This window comes from Oncorhynchus mykiss, chromosome 15, assembly GCF_013265735.2.
Source record: "Oncorhynchus mykiss isolate Arlee chromosome 15, USDA_OmykA_1.1, whole genome shotgun sequence".
Lineage (NCBI taxonomy): Eukaryota > Metazoa > Chordata > Actinopteri > Salmoniformes > Salmonidae > Oncorhynchus > Oncorhynchus mykiss.
Window position 1 is genome coordinate 68,303,255 of NC_048579.1, and position 17,676 is coordinate 68,320,930.

General features: G+C 44.9%; 1 protein-coding gene across 2 annotated transcripts in view; it reads left to right on the plus strand.

The window, feature by feature from the left end:
• The window catches only part of LOC110499817 (MICOS complex subunit MIC19), a 106,757-nt gene that overhangs the window by 56,595 nt on the left and 32,486 nt on the right, over window positions 1-17,676 (plus strand). For both annotated transcript variants that reach the window (XM_036945080.1, XM_036945081.1), the window contains one exon: window positions 17,404-17,474. In XM_036945080.1, coding sequence (XP_036800975.1) covers window positions 17,404-17,474 — 71 coding nt within the window. The remainder of the gene's footprint in view (window positions 1-17,403; window positions 17,475-17,676) is intronic.

Below are 17,676 nucleotides of genomic sequence, written 5' to 3' on the forward strand. Positions count from 1 at the left end.
ACTTTGCGATCTTTTGCCACATTTCAGGCTTCAAACATAAAGATATAAAACTGTATTTTTTTGTGAAGAATCAACAACAATTGGGACACAATCATGAAGTGGAACGACATTTATTGGATATTTCAAACTTTTTTACCAAATCAAAAACTGAAAAATTGGGCGTGCAAAATTATTCAGCCCCTTTACTTTCAGTGCAGCAAACTCTCTCCAGAAGTTCAGTGAGGATCTCTGAATGATCCAATGTTGACCTAAATGACTAATGATGATAAATACAATCCACCTGTGTGTAATCAAGTCTCCGTATAAATGCACCTGCACTGTGATAGTCTCAGAGGCCCGTTAAAAGCGCAGAGAGCATCATGAAGAACAAGGAACACACCAGGCAGGTCCCAGATACTGTAGTGAAGAAGTTTAAAGCTGGATTTGGATACAAAAAATATTTCCCAAGCTTTAAACATCCCAAGGAGCACTGTGCAAGCGATAATATTGAAATTGAAGGAGTATCAGACCACTGCAAATCTACCAAGACCTGGCCGTCCCTCTAAACTTTCAGCTCATACAAGGAGAAGACTGATCAGAGATGCAGCCAAGAGGCCCATGATCACTCTGGATGAACTGCAGAGATCTACAGCTGAGGTGGGAGACTCTGTCCATATGACAACAATCAGTCGTATATTGCACAAATCTGGCCTTTATGGACGAGTGGCAAGAAGAAAGCCATTTCTTAAAGATATCCATAAAAAGTGTTGTTTAAAGTTTGCCACAAGCCACCTGGGAGACACACCAAACATGTGGAAGAAGGTGCTCTGGTCAGATGAAACCAAAATTGAAGTTTTTGGCAACAATGCAAAACGTTATGTTTGGCGTAAAAGCAACACAGCTCATCACCCTGAACACACCATCCCCACTGTCAAACATGGTGGTGGCAGCATCATGGTTTGGGCCTGCTTTTCTTCAGCAGGGACAGGGAAGATGGTTAAAATTGATGGGAGGATGGATGAGCCAAATACAGGACCAACCTGATGGAGTCTGCAAAAGACCTGAGACTGGGACGGAGATTTGTCTTCCAACAAGACAATGATCCAAAACATAAAGCAACATCTACAATGGAATGGTTCAAAAATAAACATATCCAGGTGTTAGAATGGCCAAGTCAAAGTCCAGACCTGAATCCAATCGAGAATCTGTGGAAAGAACTGAAAACTGCTGTTCACAAATGCTCTCCATCCAACCTCACTGAGCTCGAGCTGTTTTGCAAGGAGGAATGGGAAAAAATGTCAGTCTCTCGATGTGCAAAACTGATAGAGACATACCCCAAGCGACTTACAGCTGTAATCGCAGCAAAAGGTGCCGCTACAAAGTATTAACTTAAGGGGGCTGAATAATTTTGCACGCCCAATTTTTCAGTTTTTGATTTGTTAAAAAAGTTTGAAATATCCAATAAATGTCGTTCCACTTCATGATTGTGTCCCACTTGTTGTTGATTCTTCACAGAAAAAATACAGTTTTATATCTTTATGTTTGAAGCCTGAAATGTGGCAAAAGGTCGCAAAGTTCAAGGGGGCCGAATACTTTCGCAAGCCACTGTAGATATACTATAGCAACAACATAATAAACCTGTAGTTAGATATACTATAGCAACAACATAATAAACCTGTAGTTAGATATACTATAGGCCCATGTCCATGTGATGATACTCGTAGGAATAAGAGAAAACAGAATTAAACTGTTAGGGGGGAGACATTTTCTCACAGTGACTACAGAATAATTGGTTTTAGCTTTATTTTAAGGCCATTGTGGACTATCCTTATCTGGTACAATGTTTGATTGAAAACATTGGAATAATGTTGGTTAGATTGGTTGTTAGATTACTACAAGACTAGTACACAGTAAAGGCTGCAATGCTGATGGCACGAAGACATGAGCAGAGATGAGTTGATGAAAGTCATGAGAAATCCAGCTGACTGGAGAACAGTTGGTGCCATGCTGCTGTGTGTGGGATCCAGTGGGAACTGTGATCATAGAACTGATCTGAGTCTAGTGCTACTACTAACGTAAGCTCTTATTGACCCGACAGGTGGTCATCCATCAGCTATATGGTCCCAGCTCAATATCCCCACGCTGTGACAACAAATCACCTTCACACATCATGAGGAGAGGGAGACAGAGAGAGGGATGAGGGGGGGACAGGGGAAAAGAGAGGGTGGATAGAGGGTTGAGAGGGAGGGAGGGATAGGCAGTGAAAGGGGGCTGGAGGGAGAAGAGGGGACAGGGGACTGGAGGGAGAAGAGGGGACAGGGGACTGGAGGGAGAAGAGGGGACAGGGGACTGGATGTGCTGAACACCAGTGAGCTTCAGTCCTATACATTTATAGAACGGTATAAATATGATCAATGCCACCGGCCCCAAATGCTTGTTCCATTTCACGGACCTGTCACACACAGAGCCTTCAGAAAGTCTTCTCACTCCTTGACTTATTATGTTTTGTTGTTTCAAATTGGGATTTAATTGTCATTTTCTTTTCAACATTTTACAAAAAATACTCTGCAATGTCGAAGTGGAAGAATAATTCTAACATTTATAAAACATTTATGAAAAATGAAACACCATCTTCATTAGATAAGTATTCAACCCACTGAGTCGATGCATGTTAGCATCACCTTTGGCAGTGATTACAGCTGTGAGTCTTGCTGGGTCTGTGAAAGAGCTTTGCACACCTTGATTGTACAATATTTACACATTCATTCTTTAAAACATTCTTGAAGCTCTGTCACGTTAGTTGTTGATTTGAGTCATTTTAGCAGACAGTCTGTCCCAGAGAGACTTACAATAGTGAGTGCAGACATTTCCTTCCTTTTTCATACTGGTCCCCCGTGGGAATCAAACCTACAGCTGGCGTTGTCAGTGCCATGCTCTACCAGCTGAGCCATGTTCATGTCTTGCCATAGATTTTCAAGCTGGGTTAAGCTACAACTGTAACTAGGCCACTCAGGAACATTCAATGTCGTCTTGGTAAGTAACTCCAGTGTATATTTGGCCTTCTGTTTTAGGTTATTTTCCTGCTGAAAGGTGAATTTGTCTCCCAGTGTCTGTTGGAAAACTCCCTAGTTCTTGCCGATGACGAGCATACCCATAATATGAAGCAGTCACCACCATGCTTGAAAATATGAAGAGTGGTACTCAGTGATGTGTTGGATTTGCCCCAAACGTAACACTTTGTATTCAGCACATAAAGTTAATTACTTTAGTTTTACTTTAGTGCCTTATTGCAAACAGGATGCATGTTTTGGAGTATTTCTATTCTGTACAGGCTGCCTTCTTTTCACTCTCATTTAGGTTAGTATTGTGGAGTAACTACAATGTTGTTGACCCATCCTCAGTTTTCTCCTAGCACAGCCGTTTAACTGTTTTAAAGTCACCATTGGCTTCGTGGTGAAATCCCTGAGCGGTTTCCTTCCTTTCCTGAAGGGTGTATTGATACACCATCCAAAGTGTAATTAATAACTTCACCATGCTCAAAGGGATATTCAATGTCTCATTATTATTCCATTTTTTTTTTACCCATCTACCAATAGGTGCCCTTTTTTGCGAGGCATTGGAAAACCTCCCTGGTGTTTGTGGTTGAATCTGTGTTTGAAATTCACCGCTCCACTGAGGTACAGAGATGAGGAAGTCCTTCAAATATTATGTTCAACACTGTTTTTGCACACGCAGTGATTCCATGCAACTTATTATATGACTTGTTAAGCAAATCTTTACTCCTGAACTTATTTAGTCTTTCCATAACAAAGGGGTTGAATACTTATTGACTCAAGACATGTCACCTTTTTTTTATTAATTTATAAAACATTTAAAAAGCATGTTTCTACTTTGACATTATGGGGTACTGTGAGGAAAAACATCTAAATGAAATCATTTTTAAATTCGGGCTGTAACACAGCAGAATGTTGTCAAGTCAAACACAAGTCAAGGGGTGTGAATACTTCCTGAAGGCACTGCACAAGCAGCATACATGCTTGTTTTGGGTCATTTATTGGATAGCTTCATTGGGGGGGTATTTTATTTCAAGGTCATTGAGATGGTGGCACACTAGACTAGAACTGTCAGGAAAACAAAGGTGAGTGTATTATGTGTTTGTGTGTGTGTGTCGTTATGAGAGTTTGTGTTATTCTGTGTGTGACTTGTGGATCAATGGCGGGCGTATTGCATGTTGTCTTGCTGTGAATCGCTCAGGGAAACTGCTGGAGTTGCTGTTGGTTAGAATCTTCTTAACAGCCTCTCTATTCTTCCTTTCCCATCTCTGTCCAGCTCTATCTTGGTCTCCTACCTCTTTCATCTCCCTCTCTCCTGCTGTCTCTGTCACTCGCTCATATTCTTCTGTCATAACCTTTAGCCCTCTCTCTCTCGCTCTCTCGCTCTCTCTTCTCCTCACAACATCTCTCTCTCTCTCTCCCGTACACACACACACACACACACACACACACACACACACACACCTTCCGAACCAAACGCACACAGAGAGAATAAAAGTCTGATATATATTACATGTCTCTTTCAATTCAACACAGCCATTCATCAGAGGGTTCCTAGTGACAGGCCATCACCAGGGCCTGGACAGCTCAGCGCACCATGGCTGTGCTCATTGGCCACAGCGGCCAAATTGACTCTGAAAACAATATATATATAGATTACATTTTCACTCAATATCTGCTGTAAAACAATCTCATATTTAACAATCTGCACTCTGTTTTTTTCTCTTTGTCTTTCCCTGTTTTTCAGTTCCCCGTGTTGAGAATGAGCCTCTCATTCGTTTTTCCTTTTCCTTTGTCTCTCTCTTGCTCATCTCACGTTTTTCTTCTTCATTTTCATCTCTTTTGCTCGCTCTAGTCCATGTCTATTGATGGAATTGGATTTTCCTCTCGCCCCGCGTTGGGGGGGACAATCACCGTTACAATTGCCACCTCACAGTCCTTGAAGTAAAGTAAAACTCCTGTATGAAAGCGAGATGGAGTGTTTCGTCTCAGTAATAGCTCCTATTCACCACCTGATCAATACTTTTTCTAACTGGGAACAGAAGCATCTGCAGTCGTGGCATGACAATGTGTCTTTTACTTTTCACCCCAGCCTTCTGTGAGTCTGCATCATACTGAGACTTAGAACGACAACAGAGCAACAAGGTGTGTTACCTGCTGGAATCGGTGGTGTGGTCTTAAACGTTGGCTGGTCTGGTCCGTTGGCTGGTCCTTCTCAGCAACAGGAGCTCTAGTTACTTTTTACCCTCCAAAGCCAAATGTATGATCTCCCCATTCCCCTAACTAAACCATTTTAGATGTGAACACATTGCATATTAGTTAAATAGCAGCTGCTCTGATCCAGAACTCAAGTGGATCTGAATAACTTGTCTAAAACCATCACATAATAGGAACTTCTTCAAAACAAGTTTGTATCAATCCCAGTTCCCTTAACCGGTCAAGTCAACAAGATCACACAGTAGGCCAGGACGTTCCCTTAACCGGTCAAGTCAACAAGATCACACAGTAGGCCAGGATGTTCCCTTAACCGGTCAAGTCAACAAGATCACACAGTAGGCCAGGATGTTCCCTTAACCGGTCAAGTCAACAAGATCACACAGTAGGCCAGGATGTTCCCTTAACCGGTCAAGTCAACAAGATCACACAGTAGGCCAGGACGTTCCCTTAACCGGTCAAGTCAACAAGATCACACAGTAGGCCAGGACGTTCCCTTAACCGGTCAAGTCAACAAGATCACACAGTAGGCCAGGATGTTCCCTTAACCGGTCAAGTCAACAAGATCACACAGTAGGCCAGGATGTTCCCTTAACCGGTCAAGTCAGCAAGATCACACAGTAGGCCAGGACGTTCCCTTAACCGGTCAAGTCAGCAAGATCACACAGTAGGCCAGGATGTTCCCTTAACCGGTCAAGTCAGCAAGATCACACAGTAGGCCAGGACGTTCCCTTAACCGGTCAAGTCAACAAGATCACACAGTAGGCCAGGATGTTCCCTTAACCGGTCAAGTCAACAAGATCACACAGTAGGCCAGGACGTTCCCTTAACCGGTCAAGTCAACAAGATCACACAGTAGGCCAGGATGTTCCCTTAACCGGTCAAGTCAACAAGATCACACAGTAGGCCAGGATGTTCCCTTAACCGGTCAAGTCAACAAGATCACACAGTAGGCCAGGATGTTCCCTTAACCGGTCAAGTCAACAAGATCACACAGTAGGCCAGGATGTTCCCTTAACCGGTCAAGTCAACAGATCACACAGTAGGCCAGGATGTTCCCTTAACCGGTCAAGTCAACAAGATCACACAGTAGGCCAGGACGTTCCCTTAACCGGTCAAGTCAGCAAGATCACACAGTAGGCCAGGATGTTCCCTTAACCGGTCAAGTCAACAAGATCACACAGTAGGCCAGGATGTTCCCTTAACCGGTCAAGTCAACAAGATCACACAGTAGGCCAGGACGTTCCCTTAACCGGTCAAGTCAACAAGATCACACAGTAGGCCAGGATGTTCCCTTAACCGGTCAAGTCAACAAGATCACACAGTAGGCCAGGATGTTCCCTTAACCGGTCAAGTCAACAAGATCACACAGTAGGCCAGGATGTTCCCTTAACCGGTCAAGTCAACAAGATCACACAGTAGGCCAGGATGTTCCCTTAACCGGTCAAGTCAACAAGATCACACAGTAGGCCAGGACGTTCCCTTAACCGGTCAAGTCAGCAAGATCACACAGTAGGCCAGGATGTTCCCTTAACCGGTCAAGTCAGCAAGATCACACAGTAGGCCAGGACGTTCCCTTAACCGGTCAAGTCAACAAGATCACACAGTAGGCCAGGATGTTCCCTTAACCGGTCAAGTCAACAAGATCACACAGTAGGCCAGGACGTTCCCTTAACCGGTCAAGTCAACAAGATCACACAGTAGGCCAGGATGTTCCCTTAACCGGTCAAGTCAACAAGATCACACAGTAGGCCAGGATGTTCCCTTAACCGGCCAAGTCAACAAGATCACACAGTAGGCCAGGACGTTCCCTTAACCGGTCAAGTCAACAAGATCACACAGTAGGCCAGGATGTTCCCTTAACCGGCCAAGTCAACAAGATCACACAGTAGGCCAGGATGTTCCCTTAACCGGCCAAGTCAACAAGATCACACAGTAGGCCAGGACGTTCCCTTAACCGGTCAAGTCAACAAGATCACACAGTAGGCCAGGATGTTCCCTTAACCGGCCAAGTCAACAAGATCACACAGTAGGCCAGGATGTTCCCTTAACCGGTCAAGTCAGCAAGATCACACAGTATGCCAGGATGTTCCCTTAACCGGTCAAGTCAACAAGATCACACAGTAGGCCAGGATGTTCCCTTAACCGGTCAAGTCAACAAGATCACACAGTAGGCCAGCTCCAGTTGATGGGGTGTTGGCAGCCATAAGTCACAGAGAGAGAAGTGACATTATTGGGGGACTGCAGTAGAAGTGCAGTGAGGACATTATCAGTCAGGTCCTTCAGTCACGGTGTGTAGCAGCGGGAGCCAGGTGTGTGTGTGTGTGTGTGTTTCTCTCTCTCGCTCTCCTTTCTCTCTCATTTAATTACTGTTGCATTATCAGCAGATAGGACGACGCAGCAGGAGCTGTCCCCACTCTCTCTCTTTCTCTCACACACACACACACACACACACACACACACACACACACACACACACACACACACTGACCCTCAGAGAGTGTGAGAGATACAAGCATTGTAGTCTAACACATGCATGCCTACACACACACATGCAAAGGGCCTAACCTGACATAGAGAAAAGTTCTGCATTCAGATCAACCTGGGAGCCAACTTCCATACACATGTCCCTGATGTATCCCTTTTGATGTGAAATGGCTGACAATCAGTCAATCAATCAAATGTGCTTATACAGAAACCCTGCCAAAACCCCAAACAGCAAGCAATGCAGATGTAGAAGCACGTGGCTAAGAAAAGTTACAGCGGCTGGCGGTGTTACAGAGGCTGGCGGTGTTACAGCGGCTGGCGGTGTTACAGAGGCTGGCGGTGTTACAGCGGCTGGCGGTGTTACAGCGGCTGGCGGTGTTACAGCGGCTGGCGGTGTTACAGCGGCTGGCGGCGTTACAGCGGCTGGCGGCGTTACAGAGGCTGGCGGCGTTACAGCGGCTGGCGGCGTTACAGCGGCTGGCGGCGTTACAGCGGCTGGCGGCGTTACAGCGGCTGACGGTGTTACAGCGGCTGGCGGCGTTACAGAGGCTGGCGGCGTTACAGCGGCTGGCGGTGTTACAGCGGCTGGCGGTGTTACAGCGGCTGGCGGTGTTACAGCGGCTGGCGGCGTTACAGCGGCTGGCGGCGTTACAGCGGCTGGCGGCGTTACAGCGGCTGGCGGCGTTACAGCGGCTGGCGGCGTTACAGAGGCTGGCGGCGTTACAGCGGCTGGCGGCGTCACAGCGGCTGACGGCGTCACAGCGGCTGGCGGCGTCACAGCGGCTGGCGGCGTCACAGCGGCTGGCGGCGTCACAGGGGCTGGCGGCGTCACAGGGGCTGGCGGCGTCACAGGGGCTGGCGGCGTCACAGGGGCTGGCGGCGTCACAGGGGCTGACGGCGTCACAGGGGCTGACGGCGTCACAGGGGCTGACGGCGTTACAGGGGCTGACGGCGTTACAGGGGCTGGCGGTGACGCTCTGAGTCCTTAATTCACCGTAGCAGAGCTAGCCGTCTATCATGTCTCCGCGGTGCCTCCCGCCGTCCCTAGGATGTTAGAGGGATGGACTCAACAGGCCGCCGTCCCCCTGTTTCCCCATGTCAGTCCCCATGTTTGCCAGTCTCAGGGTTTTATATGGTGGCGCTCCCTCTAGTCATTCCTTTAGTAACAAGCCGCTGGGCCGTCCAACGCAGCGGGTCTTCCCCTCGCCTCCCTGCCAGGGAACAGATAGCCATTAACTAAGCTCTTTTTGTTTTGCTCATTAAAAATGGTGGAGAGGGCTTTTTAATTGGACACGCCAGTTCTGTTCCTTACTCTTCTCTATCCTCTCTGTATCACTCGAGTGCATTAGCCATAATGACTTCATTTGTCTCTGACACCCCCACCGGCCTTATTTACCACCAGACAAGGTAAAGCTCTCCCAGGCATGTAAATAGAAATCAAAAGGATGAGGGTGCTCTGTGAACAGTCCAGGAAGTCTGTTTTGCAGACCAAAAAGGACCGATTTATAGCTTAGAAAACCACGAGAAGCAGGCTGTTCTAAAATAGACTGCTTATTTCTGTTTAGTGTTACACCAATCAAGTCCAATTGGCCCTGAATCATAATAGAAGTATTTTTCTCCCAAAATAGTAGATTTTGGGGTTGGTGAAGTGTTGCACCCAAATCAACCCGGGGGTGGTCAGGTCCTATCGTTCCTACTGATTGAGGGGCTCTGCTGCACTCTAAATCAGTTAGGAGGACAGCAGGAAATCACAATTTGAGCCCCACTCGTTAATCACACACAACAGCCTCACAAATTACACTGTCTGCTACTCTGTCTCCCACTCTGTCTCCCACTCTGTCTCCCTGCACAGGCTGTAGGCGTGTAGGTGCTTTTTTTTCTGTCTTTCCTAGTGTGTGTGTGTGTGTGTGTGTGTGTGTGTGTGTGTGTGTGCACCCGCTGGCCCTGCAATCACTGGCCGTTTGTGCTTCCTGATGGATTAGGGTTCTGATTAGTGGCAGCGCTGTGATTTATTTAGTTGTTAGTATTATTATTTATTTATTTATTTATTAATTATTATTATTATTAGTCACTTAGTATTCAACACAGTGACCAACACCACATTCTAGCAACCACTGTTACACACACACACAGACAAACACCCTGGTTAAATCCTAGTCTCAATGTCAGTGACATTGAGGAAACTGCCACTGATGGTTCCCTGACTGGATAGTCTGCACTAACGTTGGTTAAATCTCAAACACACTGGTTAAGTTCTAGTCATGCCATTCATATTGAACTCTTAGCCGGTCTGACACAACTCAGTTGGTTACTTTAATTGGAAGATTTGCTAGTAGAGATTATTGGTGAGAGATGGTTGGACGGGGCGTCAGTAAAGGGAGAGGTGGTTGGACGGGGCGTCAGTAAAGGGAGAGGTGGTTGGACGGGGCGTCAGTAAAGGGAGAGGTGGTTGGACGGGGCGTCAGTAAAGGGAGAGGTGGTTGGACGGGGCGTCAGTAAAGGGAGAGGTGGTTGGACGGGACGTCAGTAAAGGGAGAGGTGGTTGGACGGGGCGTCAGTAAAGGGAGAGGTGGTTGGACGTATCTAGTTTGAGAAACCCACGCCTCACATGTCCTCAACTGGCAGCTTCATTAAATAGTACCCGCAAAACACCAGTCTAAACGTCAAAAGTAAAGAGGATACTCCGGGATGCTGGCCTTCTAGGCAGAGTTTCAAAGAAAGAGACATATCACTGACTAGCCAATAAAAATAAATGATTAAAGTGGGCAAAAGAACAGACACTGGACAGAGGAAGATTGGAAAAAAGTGTTATGGACAGGCGAATCTAAGTTTGAGGTGTTCCGATCGCAAAGAATAACATTTGTGGGATGCAGAAAAAATGAAAAGATGCTGGAGGAGTGCTTGACGCCATCTGTCAAGCAAGGTGGAGGCAATGTGATGGTCTGGAGGTGCTTTGGTGGTGGTAAAGTGGGAGATTTGTACAGGGTAAAAGGGATCTTGAAGAAGGAAGGCTATCACTCTATTTTGCAAAGCCATACCATACCCTGTGGACGGCGCTTAATTGGAGCCAATTTCCTCCTACAACAAGATAATGACCGAAAGCACAGCTCCAAACTATGCAAGAACTATTTAGGGAAAAAGCAGTCAGCTGGTATTCTGTCTATAATTGGGTGGCCAGCACAGTCACCGGATTTCAACCCTATTGAGATGTTGTGGGAGCAGCTTGACCATATGGGACGGCAGGTAGCCTAGTGGTTAGAGGCAGGTAGCCTAGTGGTTAGAGGCAGGTAGCCTAGTGGTTAGAGGCAGGTAGCCTAGTGGTTAGAGGCAGGTAGCCTAGTGGTTAGAGGCAGGTAGCCTAGTGGTTAGAGGCAGGTAGCCTAGTGGTTAGAGGCAGGTAGCCTAGTGGTTAGAGGCAGGTAGCCTAGTGGTTAGTGTTGGGCCAGTAACCAACAGGTAGCCTAGTGGTTAGAGTGTTGGGCCAGTAACCAGCAGGTAGCCTAGTGGTTAGAGTGTTGGGCCAGTAACCAGCAGGTAGCCTAGTGGTTAGAGTGTTGGGCCAGTAACCAGCAGGTAGCCTAGTGGTTAGTGTTGGGCCAGTAACCAACAGGTAGCCTAGTGGTTAGAGTGTTGGGCCAGTAACCAGCAGGTAGCCTAGTGGTTAGAGTGTTGGGCCAGTAACCAGCAGGTAGCCTAGTGGTTAGAGTGTTGGGCCAGTAACCAGCAGGTAGCCTAGTGGTTAGAGTGTTGGGCCAGTAACCAGCAGGTAGCCTAGTGGTTAGAGTGTTAGGCCAGTAACCAGCAGGAGCCTATTGGTTAGTGTTGGGCCAGTAACCAGCAGGTAGCCTAGTGGTTAGAGTGTTGGGCCAGTAACCAACAGGTAGCCTAGTGGTTAGTGTTGGGCCAGTAACCAGCAGGTACAGTGCCTTGCGAAAGTATTCGGCCCCCTTGAACTTTGCGACCTTTTGCCACATTTCAGGCTTCAAACATAAAGATATAAAGCTGTATTTTTTTGTGAAGAATCAACAACAAGTGGGACACAATCATGAAGTGGAACGACATTTATTGGATATTTCAAACTTTTTTAACAAATCAAAAACTGAAAAATTGGGCGTGCAAAATTATTCAGCCCCCTTAAGTTAATACTTTGTAGCGCCACCTTTTGCTGCGATTACAGCTGTAAGTCGCTTGAGGTATGTCTCTATCAGTTTTGCACATCGAGAGACTGAAATGTTTTCCCATTCCTCCTTGCAAAACAGCTCGAGCTCAGTGAGGTTGGATGGAGAACATTTGTGAACAGCAGTGTTCAGTTCTTTCCACAGATTCTCGATTGGATTCAGGTCTGGACTTTGACTTGGCCATTCTAACACCTGGATATGTTTATTTTTGAACCATTCCATTGTAGATTTTGCTTTATGTTTTGGATCATTGTCTCCATCAGGTTTTCTTCCAGAATGGTCCTGTATTTTGCTCCGTCCATCTTCCCATCAATTATAACCATCTTCCCTGTCCCTGCTGAAGAAAATCAGGCCCAAACCATGATGCTGCCGCCACCATGTTTGACAGTGGGGATGGTGTGTTCAGCTGTGTTGCTTTTACGCCAAACATAATGTTTTGCATTGTTGCCAAAAAGTTCAATTTTGGTTTCATCTGACCAGAGCACCTTCTTCCACATGTTTGGTGTGTCTCCCAGGTGGCTTGTGGCAAACTTTAAACAACACTTTTTATGGATATCTTTAAGAAATGGCTTTCTTCTTGCCACTCTTCCATAAAGGCCAGATTTGTGCAATATACGACTGATTGTTGTCCTATGGACAGAGTCTCCCACCTCAGCTGTAGATCTCTGCAGTTCATCCAGAGTGATCATGGGCCTCTTGGCTGCATCTCTGATCAGTCTTCTCCTTGTATGAGCTGAAAGTTTAGAGGGACGGCCAGGTCTTGGTAGATTTGCAGTGGTCTGATACTCCTTCCATTTCAATATTATCGCTTGCACAGTGCTCCTTGGGATGTTTAAAGCTTGGGAAATCTTTTTGTATCCAAATCCGGCTTTAAACTTCTTCACAACAGTATCTCGGACCTGCCTGGTGTGTTCCTTGTTCTTCATGATGCTCTCTGCGCTTTTAACGGACCTCTGAGACTATCACAGTGCAGGTGCATTTATACGGAGACTTGATTACACACAGGTGGATTGTATTTATCATCATTAGTCATTTAGGTCAACATTGGATCATTCAGAGATCCTCACTGAACTTCTGGAGAGAGTTTGCTGCACTGAAAGTAAAGGGGCTGAATAATTTTGCACGCCCATTTTTTCAGTTTTTGATTTGTTAAAAAAGTTTGAAATATCCAATAAATGTTGTTCCACTTCATGATTGTGTCCCACTTGTTGTTGATTGTTCACAAAAAAATACAGTTTTATATCTTTATGTTTGAAGCCTGAAATGTGGCAAAAGGTCACAAAGTTCAAGGGGGCCGAATACTTTCGCAAGGCACTGTAGCCTAGTGGTTAGAGTGTTGGGCCAGTAACCAACAGGTAGCCTAGTGGTTAGAGTGTTGGGCCAGTAACCAGCAGGTAGCCTAGTGGTTAGTGTTGGGCCAGTAACCAACAGGTAGCCTAGTGGTTAGAGTGTTGGGCCAGTAACCAGCAGGTAGCCTAGTGGTTAGTGTTGGGCCAGTAACCAACAGGTAGCCTAGTGGTTAGAGTGTTGGGCCAGTAACTGAAAGGTTGCTAGAATCCCCAGCTGACAAGGTCAAATCTGTCGTTCTGCCCCTGAACAAGGCAGTTAACCCCACTGTTCCTAAGCCGTCATTGTAATTAAGAATTTGTTCTTAACTGACTTGCCTTGTTAAATAAAAAACATGGTACGTAAGAAGTGATTATCAACCTTGTGGGAGGTGCTTCAGGAAGCATGGAGGGAAATCTCTTCAGATTACTTCAACAAATTGACAACTAGAATGCCAAAGGTCTGCAAGGCTGTAATTGCTGCAAATGGAGGATTCTTTGATGAAAGCAAAGTTTGAAGGACACAATTATTATTTCAATTAAAAATCATTATTTATATCCTTATCATCATCTTGACTATTTTTCCTATTCATTTTGCAACTCATTTCACGTATGTTTTAATGGAAAATAAGGACATTTCTAGGTGACCCCAAACTTTTGAACGGTAGTGTGTATTAGAGAAAAATATTTGTTTTATGATAAGAATACATTTTTTCTTTCAATTATTTTACTTTAATAGTTTAGGTTACGTTTTTGTGAATATTTTTAATAAAAGACCAAGAGGATAAACAGACATTTTTTTTCACAGCCGTTTTGCTCATATTTACTAAGTTTGCCAATATTAGTGGAGGGCACTTTACAAATCAAATCTAATGTTATTTGTCACATACACATGGTTAGCAGATGTTAATGCGAGTGTAGCGAAATGCTTGTGCTTCTAGTTCCAACCTTGCAGTAATATCCAACGAGTAATCTAACCTAACAATTTCACAACAATTACCTTATACACACAAGTGTAAAGGAATGAATAAGAATATGTACATAAAGATATATGAATGAGTGATGGTACAGAACGGCATAGGCAAGATGCAGTAGATGGTATAGAGTACAGTATATACATATGAGATGAGTAATGTAGGGTTTGTAAACATTATATGAAGTGTCATTGTTTAAAGTGGCTAGTGATACATTTATTACATACATTTTTCCATTATTAAAGTGGCTGGAGTTGAGTCGGTATGTTGGCAGCAGCCACTCAATGTTAGTGATGGCTGTTACAGTCTGATGTTTTTCAGTCTCCCGGTCCCTGCTTTGATGCACCTGTACTGACCTCGCCTTCTGGATGATAGCGGGGTGAACAGGCAGTGGCTCGGGTGGTTGTTGTCCTTGATTATCTTTTTGGCCTTCCTGTGACATCGGGTGGTGTAGGTGTCCTGGAGGGCAGGTAGTTTGCCCCCGGTGATGCGTTGTGCAGACCTCACTACCCTCTGGAGAGCCTTATGGTTGTGGGCGGAGCAGTTAACGTACCAGGCGGTGATACAGCCTGACGGGATGCTCTCGATTGTGCATCTGTAAAAGTTTGTGTGTTTTTGGTGACAAGCCAAATTTCTTCAGCCTCCTGAGGTTGAAGAGGCGCTGCTGTGCCTTCTTCACCACACTATCTGTGTGGGTGGACCAATTCAGTTTGTCCGTGATGTGTACGCCGAGGAACTTGAAACTTACTACCCTCTCCACTACTGTCCCGTCGATGTGGATAGGGGTGTGCTCCCTCTGCAGTTCCAGTCAAAAGTTTGCACACACCTAATTCAAGGGTTTTCTTTGTGTTTACTATTGTAGAATAATAGTGAAAACATCAAAACTCTGAAATAACACACATTGGGAATTATGTAGTAACCCAAAAAATGGTTTAACAAATCTAAATATATTTTAGATTCTTCAAAGTAGCCCACCTTTGCCTTGATGACAGCTTTACGCACTCTTGGTATTCTCTCCACCAGCTTCACCTGGAATGCTTTTCTAACAGTTTTGAAGGACTTCCCACATATGCTGAGCACTTGTTGGCTGCTTTTCCAACTCATCCCAAACCACCTCAATTGGGATGAGGTTGGGTGATCTGATGCAGCAGTCCATCACTCTCCATCTTGGGAAAATAGCCCTTACACAGCCTGGAGGTGTGTTGTGTCATTGTCCTGTTGAAAAAAAAAATGATCGTCTCACTAAGCGCCTACCAGATGTGATGGTGTATCGCTGCAGCCATGCTGGTTAAGTGTGCCTTAAATTCTAAATAAATGACTGCCAGTGTCACCAGCAAAGCACCATCACACCATCTCCATGCTTCACGGTGGGAACCCCACATGCAGAGATCATCCATTCACCTACTCTGTGTCTCACAAAGACACGCCCGTTTCCACCAGTCTAATATCCATTGCTTGTGTTTCTTGGACCAAGGATGTCTCTTTTATTGGTTTATTGGTTTAAGCACCAGCTGTCAGAGTAGCGTACAGATCACTGCACCTGTACGTAGCCCATCTGTAAACAGCCCATCTATCTACCTACCTCATCCCCATACTGGTATTTATTTATTTATCTTGCTCCTTTGCACCCCAGTATCTCTACCTGCACATTCATCTTCTGCCGATCTACCATTCCAGTGTTTAATCGCTATATTGTAATTACTTCGCCACCATGGCCTATTTATTTCCTTAACTTACCTCATTTGCACTCACTGTATATAGACTTTTTGTTTTATTTTTGTTCTACTGTATTATTGACTGTATGTTTGTTTATTCCATGTGTAACTCTGTGTTGTTGTTTGTGTCGAATTGCTACGCTTTATCTTGGCCAGGTCACAGTTGTAAATGAGAACGTGTTCTCAACTAGCCTACCTGGTTAAATAAAGGTGTTCTCAACTGGCCTACCTGGTTAAATAAAGGTGTTCTCTACTAGCCTACCTGGTTAAATAAAGGTGAAATAAAAATAAATCAAATAGTAATGGTTTCTTTGCCGAAATTCGACCATATAGGTTTCCTCTGAACAGTTGATGTTGAGAAGTCTATTACTTGAACTCTGTGAAGTGTTTATTTGGGCTGCAGTTTCTGAGGCTGGTAACTAATGAACTTATCCTCTGCAGCAGAGGTAACTCTTGGTCTTCCTCTCCTGTGGCGGTCCTCATGAGAGCCAGTTTCATCATAGTGCTTGATGGTTTTTGCGACTGCACTTGAAGAAACTTTCACAGTTCTTAAAATGTTCCGTATTGACTGACCTTCATGTCTTAAAGTAATGGACATTTCTCTTTGCTTATTTGAGCTGTTCTTGCCATAATATGGACTTGGTCTTTTACCAAATAGGGCTGTCTTCTGTATACCCCCCTACCTTGTCACAACACAACTGATTGGATATAATGCATTAAGAAGGAAAGAAATTCCACAAATGAACTTTTAACAAGGCACACCTGTTAATTGAAATGCATTCCAGGTGACTACCTCATGAAGCTGGTTGAGAGAATGCCAGGAGTGTGCCAAGCTGTCATCAAGGCGAAGGGTGGCTACTTTTGAAGAATTTCAAATAAAAAATATTTGGATTTGTTTAACACTTTTTACAATGTAGAAAATAGTAAAAATAAAGGAACTCTCAAATGAGTAGATGTGTCCAGACTTTTGACTTTTGACTCCACAGACACATTCTCGAACACACACGTCAAACTGAACGATCACACCGCTCACTCCCTCAGATTATAAAAATAAACCCCTGCACAACTACTTAATGGTGTTGCTCCCTCAATATCCCCATCCATCAAGTTTTAATGGGCTATTGTAGTAGTGGAGGGTACATGCCTGTCAGATGTGTGTCACAAATACCACCCTATTTCCTATATAGTGCGCTAAATTTTACCAGGGCGTATCGGGGGCACTATATGTGGAATAGGGTGCCGTTTGGTGTGTGTGTGTGAGGGGGAAAAGGCTTGTCTCAGCTGGAGTGTTTCCTTTTGGCAAATAAAGGCCACCTGAAAGGCCCAGGGACGCTGGGAATAAACTGTTTTATGTAAGAGGCCCAATCTGATTCTAACTTGGCATTTATCTGTCTTTCTCTCATTCTCTCTCTTCCCATCTCTCTCTTCCTCACATTTTCTCTTTATATCTCTATCTCTCCCCCTCTCCCTCCCTCCAGAGTGCTCAGTTCTACAAGATGACCACAGAGAACTACCACAAGGCTGCCGACGGAATCAACGCAAAGTTCAAGTAAGTTAAAATCACGTCATTGTGTTTAATTACCAGAAGTGTATCAGGTTTTCCTGGATAAATGAATATAGACACCCCCCCCCCATCGACAATATCTCCATTCACTGCAGCATGAACAGGCTTTCATCTCAAATGCTTCCTCCTCGAGGCCAATGTTGGCAATGAAGAGCTCAATTCCTGATGTTGGCTGTTAAGGTTTTAA